General features: G+C 40.8%; 1 protein-coding gene across 2 annotated transcripts; it reads left to right on the forward strand.

Annotated features, from left to right (window-relative positions):
* Positions 1-2,849: 2,849 nt before the first annotated feature.
* On the forward strand, positions 2,850-8,951 carry LOC106834435 (zinc finger protein 91-like). 2 transcript variants are annotated; one of them, XM_070491484.1, is made up of 3 exons: positions 2,850-3,033; positions 3,632-3,712; positions 4,224-8,951. In XM_070491484.1, exon 3 carries the CDS (start codon positions 5,032-5,034, stop codon positions 7,144-7,146), a length of 2,115 nt encoding a protein of 704 aa, XP_070347585.1. In that variant the 5' UTR covers positions 2,850-3,033; positions 3,632-3,712; positions 4,224-5,031; the 3' UTR covers positions 7,147-8,951. The 2 variants fall into 2 exon arrangements, with proteins under 2 accessions (XP_070347585.1, XP_070347586.1); XM_070491485.1 differs by having other exon boundaries at positions 3,632-8,951.
* Positions 8,952-9,615: the final 664 nt, after the last annotated feature.

Raw genomic sequence — 9,615 nt, forward strand, 5'->3', positions numbered from 1 at the left:
CTCTGGTTCCACCACATCTAAGAAGTCCAGTCAGCCCACCTTCAGATGTATAGATGTGTGAATTTTTCTGGCATTCTAGTGTGCTGTGCACAGAGTACTTTGTTGGTCTACAGATGTCTGTCCTACTGCTTGTATCTTAGAGGAGCGAGACAAAGGGAACAACTCACTCTGCCATGATTCTGACATCACTCCAAAGGTTCTCGATTTTTAGCACAAAGAAATTAATCTTCAAATAAGGAATGTGAAAAGGCAGTTAAACATGAAGAAAGTCTATGGAAGAAGTGAGTAAATATAAAAGCCATGTGGCTAGAAAATGGAACTGATAAGTAAAATGAAAAGGTAGTTGTCTGAAAAGAAACATAAAATAGACAAATGTTGGGCAAAGTATAATATGGCATGACCCCTTTCCCAAGGCAAGGCAAGGACACAGACCTACTAATCTGAGTGTTTCCAACCAAGACCTGTGGGGGCTTCCCTGTCCTTGAATGTATTCTGAGTTTCTTTTGGAAAAACAGTGACACTTCTTATCTTTTAGAGTCAGATGTGGAAGACCTAATGATTATTTCTCCTTCCCCTCCCTCCCTCACATCCTTTATTTTCTCACCTGCTGAATCATTTTTGTTTATCAGTTATGAATTGGCATGTTACTTATTGCTTTATTGTCTATATTGTCCAATAAAGTGTTGCCTAGGACATTTTCTGTATAAGTGAGTGCTCTCAACTGAGTGCCTGATAGAGAGAAATAAGTTCATTGAATAAAAGAATAAGGCAGCAGTAAGAACTTAAAAGGATGCCCAGAGCTTCAGATTTCTCCAGTATCCATTAAGGGAAGCTCAAGAATATTGACCATATAAATCATTTTACTTCACGTCATATCCCCGGTGGCAATCTTGACCACTGCTGTACAGTAGAATGTGTAAATCATGTTTATAAGGGAAATATTTACTTAAGCATGTAATATAAAAACACTGTGATATTTTACATTTTTTGCACATTTGAAGACTTCCAAATTCTCTGCATACTAAATTTTTATCAGATGTACTTGAGTTATCTTTAGAAAACACAAAATTTAAAGTTGAAAGACTATAGGGGCCGGCCCAGTGGAGCAGTGGTTAAGTGCGCATGTTCCACTTCTCAGCGGCCCAGGGTTCGCCGGTTCGGATCCCGGGTGCGGACATGGCACTGCTTGGCACGCCATGCTGTGTCAGGCGTCCCACATATAAAGTAGAGGAAGATGGGCATGGATGTTAGCTCAGGGCCAGGCTTCCTCAGCAAAAAAAGGAGGACTGGCAGTAGTTAGCTCAGGGCTAATCTTCCTCAGGAAAAAAAATTAAAAAGAAAGAAAGAAAGGTGAAAGACTATATTCAAACAACTTGACTAAGTGGTTCCAAATATATGTGAGTTACCAACTTCCAGAGAGACATCTAGTACACATGGTCCTCAGTCAATGGCAATTGATGTTACTGAGACTTTTTTTTTAAAAAAGGATTTTTATTATTTTTTTTAAAGATTAGCACCTGAGCTAATGTCTGTTACCAATCTTCTTCTTTTTCTTCTTCCCAAAGCCCCTCAGTGCATAGTTATATGTTCTAGTTGTAGGTCTTTCTGGTTGTGCACTGCCACAGCATGGCTTGATGAGCAGTGCCATGTCCATGCCCAGGGTCTGAACTGGCCAAACTTTGGGCCATCGAAGCAGAACACGTGAACTTAACCGTTTGGCCACAGGGTCGGCCCCACTGATACCCTTGATATAGAGCATACTGTTGTATTAGCTTTCAGTTTCACATTCAAGACACAGAGTCCTTTGGTCTGGACCTGAGCAGTCATGCTGCTGGTTTGTGTAGGAGGAGCTGAAGTGGGCCAGAGAATGCTGTTCTCTACATCAGCTTCCTGGTATACAATGCATTGGGTAGAGTGGCTGCTTGATTCAGCAAGTGTATTGCCTTGACAAATGAAGAGTCACATTCCTCAGGACTTCTCTCCTTCCCTGTGGAATGAAACCATTATACTTTTCTTGATGGGCACCGTGGCACACGATTCCCTTTTGTGGCTCCAGGTGAGACAGGACTCCTCTGTGACGTTTGATGGCAGTAATGTGTGTGTGTGTGAGATTTCTTGGGTGTGCAGGGATATTTGAGAATTTCAAGCAAGAATGGAATGACTTCCAGGCAGGTGAATGTTGAAATTAGGGTCATCTCTGGGTCCTCATGCCTTTTTTCTTTTTTCCTAGGTCTGCTTTTTAAGGACCCTTTCTGCCTTCCTGAGGAAAAGATAGAGGCAGAAAGGATGGTGACTGAGTATTTGACAAATTTTTCTCAGGTAATTAGAAGCTGTATCCTTCTACAAAATGAGATACTGCATCCACAAAATAGCTTTCTTTCTAGATACACCTGTTCCAGGGCTTCTAAAAGAAATGAAGCCACTCAAGGACTGAGTCCCTGCTGAATTCTCTCCCAAAATGGAGCCTCTCATATTGTTTCCTGTGAATAATCTCAGTATTTTGATAATTACCATCTACTGTTGTCTCTTATGATGGCAACTGCATATTTTTTCGTTTTGCTGCCTGCTCTCATGGTAACAAAGATAAAAGTATGCATTTATCAAAGAATTTAATCACTCACCAGCTTCTTCAGCTCCTTAGGACTCTGCTGCCAGAGGGAAATAAGATGGAGAAGAGCTGTCCGTCTAGTTGTGGTCAAATAAGTTCATGTGTCATAGGTTCCATTAAAGCCATAACTGGAAGATATCAACCATGAGTGAGTGTAGATCAAGCTTCATTGCACCTTGGGGGATATGATAAGAGACCTAGACACCCTCTGTTGTCGTTGGGTCTCCCATCTTCATTCCCCAGTGAACACTGCTGGAGATGTTACTTTACTGAAGCCAGCTTGTGTGTGATGATTTAGGCCTCAGTTACCTTTGCTGATGTGGCTGTGTGCTTCACCCAAGAGGAGTGGACTTTACTGGACCCAACTCAGAGAAATCTATACAGAGATGTGATGCTAGAGACCTACAAGAACCTGACCACAGTAGGTAAGGCTGCCATCCTTCCTGTAGCCTCTTATGGGAAAGATATATTCCCAGTTCCAGTATTGGAAATGTGAAATCTGCTCATGGAACTTAACGGACATGAATCTCTACACTAATGGGTGAACTGAACCATAGAACTGTGGTTCTAGGACTAACACCATCCCCATCACTCTGTTAGAAATGTGCATTCTCAGACCCACCTTCAACATAGTGAATGAAACTGGCATTAAGCCCAGTCATTTCTGTTTTAACAAAAACAGTGGATGTGATCCTGTTGGACAACACAGTTTAACAACCACTGGTGTAGTGGTTTCTCCACGAAAATGAACATTTCTTTTTGCATTTACTTTATTTCTTGCTTCAGTATAAGTCTTAATAGTTTGTAATATATTTATATATATATAAATATATACATTTGAACATGGGTTTCAGGGGCCAGAGACAACCAGTCTCTTTGAAACACAGAAAGAGCATATTTGCATTTTGTTCTCTTTTGAAATTATTTTACTTCATTCATTAGAAATCTAGAAGTTGCTTCTTGTGAACGTTTGTCATCTGTTTTAGAGGCCTTTCCCATTAAGATCTCTTTTCCTGTGAACAGAGTATCAGTTGTTCAGACCCAATGTGATATGTTGGTTGGAACAAGAAGAGTTGGGGACAGTGGAGACTGGAGTCTTCCAAGGTGAGTCATCGTGAAGAACTTCGCTGGTCAATGAAAATTTCACGATGTTTGGAATGACAATGAGGAAGCTTTAAGACGTGCTTTCTCTTGAAGGCTGAGGTCAGTGTTCTCTGATGCTTTGGGATATCATGAGCTTCTCATACATTCTTACTTTACATTTGGTCAAAGTTTCCTATGATCTCAGAAAAAAACCTTGTCCTGTTTGTTTTTTAAGTTAATCACTTGGTATATGCTCTTTGTCCAGAACTTTCCTACTTACTTTGCCTGATGATATTCTGTCTCTTTTCCACATCATATTTAACTTCCATAGAATTCTTCTAATTGATTGCTGAATCTTTGAGTACACATCCTTATTCCAAAATTTTGACAAAGCCAAACTCCTCAAATCTGTCTTATCTTTTATTTAGTATGTTTAACTTAGAAATAATACAAATGAGCCTACTGTTCTTAATCCCTTTAATGTACATTTCTGTCTGTAAATTCCTACATATTTTCTCCTTGTTTATTTTAGAATGGGATATTCAACTTAAAACCAAAGACTCAGCAGTTCAGCAGGGTATGTTTTGGGGAAAAGCATCCAATAGTATAGAAATGGTAAGTTTTAAAAGACATATTTATTTTCCACGTTTAGAAAAGGTTGGGATTTTCATTAGATAGAACACGAGAGCAAGTGATAGATATTTGAGATGAGTGGCATTGGCCCAAGAGAGAGCAATGACTCTGGAGAGGTATTGTGAATATGGTGAATTTGGGAATATTTTAAACCTAACTTGAAAGTTGTTGCTTCAGAATTCCAAGAATGACTCATTCCCACTTATGTAATTTGCCATTGAGTTTTCTAACGATTCCATGAAACCGTACAGGAATCTTAGGATTTGAGTAGATGGCATATCATTCTGGCAGAGAGATTCCATCCTTAAACTTGAAAGAAAGGAACACAGTAGGAAGTGTATGAGTGTAATGATAACGATGGAAATCATCATCATCATAATGATGCTTCTGTTTTGAGATGGGTAGGATAAATTATTGAGTTTGAGAAATCTTTGAATTATCATTCTTTTATTCATCAACAGGAAAGAATCCACAGTGGGTGGGAACTCTATGATTGTGAGCAATGTGGGAAAGTCTTCAGTGAACATTCATGTCGTGAGACCCAGAGGAGAACTCAGAATGGAGGGAACGCTCATGAGGATAATCAGCATGAAAAACGCTTCCTTGGTCTACACAGGAAAACCTCTACTGGAGAGAAATTTTCTAGGTTTAGTCAGTGGGGAAAAGCCATCAGCCTGAGTTCAGATGTTACGTACTCAAAAACTAGCATGCAAGAGGAAGCATTCAAATGCAGTCATGGCAGGAAAGCCTTTGTGAATCAGTCTTACATTCAGGCCCAAACGAGAACTCACAATGGAGGAAAACTGTGTGAATGTAAGGAATATGGGAGATCTTTTATTCACTCCACAAGCCTTGCTGTGCGTGTACAAACTCAAACTGGTAACAGCCATTATGAATGTAAGGAATGGGGGAAATCTTCTGAAGGGATCTCATACTTTCATTCTCTCATTGAAATTCACACTGGAATAAAACCATTTATCTGTAAGGAATGTGGGAAAAGCTTTAAGCGTTCTGTGCTTGTTAATGCTCACTTGGGAAGTCACACTGTTGAGAAACCTTATGAATTTAAGGAATATGGGAAAGCTTTCACTCAATCCTCAGGCCTTGTTCACCACAAAAAAACTCCCTCTGAAGAAAGGCGTTTTAAATGTGCCACGTGTGGGAAAGCCTTTCCTTCTTCCACAAGTCTCCATTACCATTTGAGAACTCACAGTGGAGAGAAGCCTTTTGAGTGTAATCTATGTGAAAAAAGGTTTGCAAGTTCTTCACAATTAATCTTTCACAAAGGAACTCACACTGGAGAGAAACCCTATCAGTGTGAGGAATGTGGGAAAGCCTTCAGTCGATCCTCAAGCCTTATTGTCCATAGAAAAACTCACAGTGGAGAGAACACTGTTGAGTGTAGTATATGTGAAAAAAGATTTACAAGTCCTTCATCCTTAATTGTTCACAAGCGGACTCACACTGGAGAGAAACCATTTGAATGTAAGGTATGTGGGAAAGCTTTTGCTGTTTCTTCAACTCTTCGTTACCATTTGAGAACTCACAGTGGAGAAAAGCCTTTTAAATGTGATACATGTGGGAAAGCCTATGCTGATTTCAGAAGTCTCCGTTACCATTTGACAACTCACAGTGGACAGAAGCCTTTTGTGTGTAGTATATGTGAAAAAAGATTTACAAGTCCTTCATCCTTAATCATTCACAAGCGAACTCACACTGGAGAGAAACCCTATGAATGTGAGAAATGTGGGCAAGCCTTTGGTACTTCCTCAGCTCTTCGTTACCATCTGAGAGCTCACTGTGGAGAGAATCTTTTTGAGTGTAATCTATGTGAAAAAAGGTTTGCAACTTCTTCACAATTAATCTTTCACAAGCGAACTCACACTGGACAGAAACCCTATCAATGTGAGGAATGTGGGAAAGCCTTGGCTAGTTGCTCATCTTTTAGTTACCATCTGAGAACTCACAGTGGAGAAAAGCCTTTTGAGTGTAATCTATGTGAAAAAAGGTTTGCAGGTTCTTCACAATTAGCCTTTCACAGGCGAACTCACACTGGAGAGAAACCCTATCAATGTGAGGCATGTGGGAAAGCCTTGGCTACTTCCTCAGCTCTTAGTTACCATCTGAGAACTCACAGTGGAGAGAAGCCTTTTGAGTGTAATCTATGTGAAAAAAGGTTTGCAACTTCTTCACAATTAATCTCTCACAAACGAATTCACACAGGAGAGAAACCCTATGAATGTGAGGAATGTGGGAAAGCCTTCAGTCAATCCTCAAACCTTATTGTCCATAGAAAAACTCACAGTGGAGAGAACATTGTTGAGTGTAGTATATGTGAAAAAAGATTTACAAGATCTTCATCCTTAACCGCTCACAAGCGAACTCACACTGGAGAGAAACCCTATCAATGTGAGGTATGTGGGAAAGCCTTGGCTACTTCCTCAGCTCTTAGTTACCATCTGAGAACTCACAGTGGAGAGAAGCCTTTTGAGTGTAATCTATGTGAAAAAAGGTTTGCAACTTCTTCACAATTAGTCTTGCACAAGCGAACTCACACTGGAGAGAAACCCTTTGAATGTAAGGTATGTGGGAAAGCTTTTGCTGTTTCCTCAACTCTTCGTTACCATTTGAGAACTCACAGTGGAGAAAAGCCTTTTAAGTGTGACACGTGTGGGAAAGCCTATGCTGATTCCAGAAGTCTCCGTTACCATTTGACAACTCACAGTGGACAGAAGCCTTTTGTGTGTAGTATATGTGAAAAAAGATTTACAAGTCCTTCATCCTTAATCGTTCACAAGCGAACTCACACTGGAGAGAAATAATGTGGGAAAGCCTTCCCTCAATCCTCACGCTTTATTGCCCACATAAAAACTCAGGCTGGAGAGAAGCCTGTTAAATGTGACACACATGGGAAAGCCTTTCATACTTCCTCACATCTTAATAAACCTGTTAGAACTCACACTACATAGAAGCCTATTGAGAGTAATATATGTTGGAAAAATTGGCCATTTCTTCATACAATATAGTTTACAATCTCTCACTGGAGAGAAACCTTATAAATCAAAGGAATATGGGAAAGACTTCAATTTTCCCACTTCCTTTCAGTCATTAAAGAACTCACCTGGAGAGAAGTCCTATCCATGTAAGGAATGTGGTGAAGCCCTCGGTAGTCCTGATTCACTTCAAAGACGTGAAAGGACCACACCGCAGAGATGGTTTCGAATGTAAGGAATGAGGGAGAGCCATCAGAATCTCCTCACAGCCCAGCCTGTGAGAACTCTCAGTGATGCCATCCTATTAAGAAACATGGAAAGCCCTTCCCTATATTTTTTCAGTGAAATATACATTTATTGTATATATGAGATCTTGCAGTGGAGAGAAAACCAAGTGAAGTAAGATGTGGGAAAACTGTTCTGGTCATGTTCACTTGTGATCTCACTGTGGAGAAAAACTTTATGAATGTAAAAAAATGTACAGTTGTCATCATTTTCCATTAGATTATTTCTCATCTGTAATAAATATGGGGTTATTCACAGTCAAGAGATTGTGGGAATATAAGAAATATAGGAAGTGCTACCCTGAGTGTGAATCTTGGAGTCTTCTGAGAGGCACACCATTCTGGGTGGTTTGATTGATCTGTTTTAAGCTATTGTGGTTAGTCCCTGAGCATTCCTGTGCCCGAGGTGTTCTTTCCAATGATAGGGCAGTCTAGTTGCTACAGTTTCCACACTGCTGCCTGGTTAAAAGTGGGTCAACAGAATTCAGTTAATCCTCTTATAAGTACCTTGATCATCTTGTTGGGTTGACATGGACTTACGTTGTGGAGATTGTGACTGTGTAGAGTGCTCACCAAACTCGTTCACAGTGAGTCACACCAACCAACATGGTTAAAATACATCATAAATTTTGTAAAATTACCTTTTTCCTCTCACAGCTGGTCCTTTCAGATAAAAAGTCAGTTTCAAGCATAGGATGAGTGGAGAAAAAGAGAGATTACACCTATAATGGGTGACACCCTGATTTTGTGACCTTTGTGGGTGAACAACAACCCTACCTGGGGATGATCTTTAACCTCAAGCCCATACAGGATGATGGTGAGAATCATGAGTGTTCTCTTTCAACCATACCCAACACCACAGCCTGGGAAAACAATGATATTTGTCTGAGTCAAGCAACAGCTGTTGGAGGTGGTATGACCTGCATCTGTGTTTGTCGTTCTATCCATGGGTGGTGAAAATTGAAAAACTCACGTGAATGTAGCTGGTCCTGATAATCTGGTGTGCTTGATGCCCTCACTGGCAGTTCCTGAATGTGACCCTTGAGTGTGGACACAGACCAACACAATGTGTTTTCAGCTTCAGTGATACAAAATCACATATTTCAGATGCTGAAGCAGCCTTGGCTTACATCCAATATCGCCATCAGGTGTGCAGGTGTTTTTTTTTTTTTTAAGATTTTTTTTTTCCTTTTTCTCCCCAAAGCCCCCCGGTACATAGTTGTATATTCTTCATTGTCCTTCAGAGTCCTTCTAGCTGTGGCATGTGGGGCACTGCCTCAGCGTGGTTTGATGAGCAGTGCCACGTCTGGCCCAGGATTCAAACGAACGAAACACTGGGCTGCCTGCAGTGGAGCGCGCCAACTTAACCACTCAGCCACAGGGCCAGCCCCTGTGCAGGTGTTTAATGTCACTTTCTTAAGGCTTAATGAAAACACTCTGGGGCCGGCCCCATGGCCGAGTGGTTAAGTTCGTGTGCTGTGCTGCGGCAGCCCAGGGTTTCCCTTGTTTGGATCCTGGGCGCGGACATGGCACCACTTGTCAGGCCACATTGAGGCAGCATCCCACATGTCACAACTAGAAGGACCCACAACTAAGATAGACAACTATGTACCAGGGGGTTTTTGGGGAGATAAAACAGGAAAAAAAAAAAAAACAACCTCTATGATAATCTAAGTCAAGCTTAACAATAAATTCAGATCAAGAATTCTCTGTGCATATTAATGTTACATTTGTGTGGAGGAGTATGTCATTTTGTGATTCACTCTTGGGTATATGTATTGTAATTTATCCAATATGTTGCCTCTTTTATTGTGGGCAACAGCACTGATGATCAGCAGAGTAATCTTAACCTTTTGTGGGCAGTGTAAGTCCATCAGTTGGCCTTAGGTGATATCCTAATTGTCTGAAAGAAGACCTATGGGTCCTGTCAGAATGTGTCACTGTTGCCTGAGCCTAAGAGCTTATGGGTGGTGTTTGAGGTCACACCTGCAGATTGGCCTCATTCTGCTGCTGG

This window comes from Equus asinus, chromosome 20 (genome assembly GCF_041296235.1).
Source record: "Equus asinus isolate D_3611 breed Donkey chromosome 20, EquAss-T2T_v2, whole genome shotgun sequence".
Lineage (NCBI taxonomy): Eukaryota > Metazoa > Chordata > Mammalia > Perissodactyla > Equidae > Equus > Equus asinus.

What these genes read in the sequence shown, in the direction of transcription:
- LOC106834435 (XM_070491485.1), top strand. Translation starts at nt 5,032, where the DNA reads ATGCAAGAGGAAGCATTCAAATGCAGTCATGGCAGGAAAGCCTTTGTG.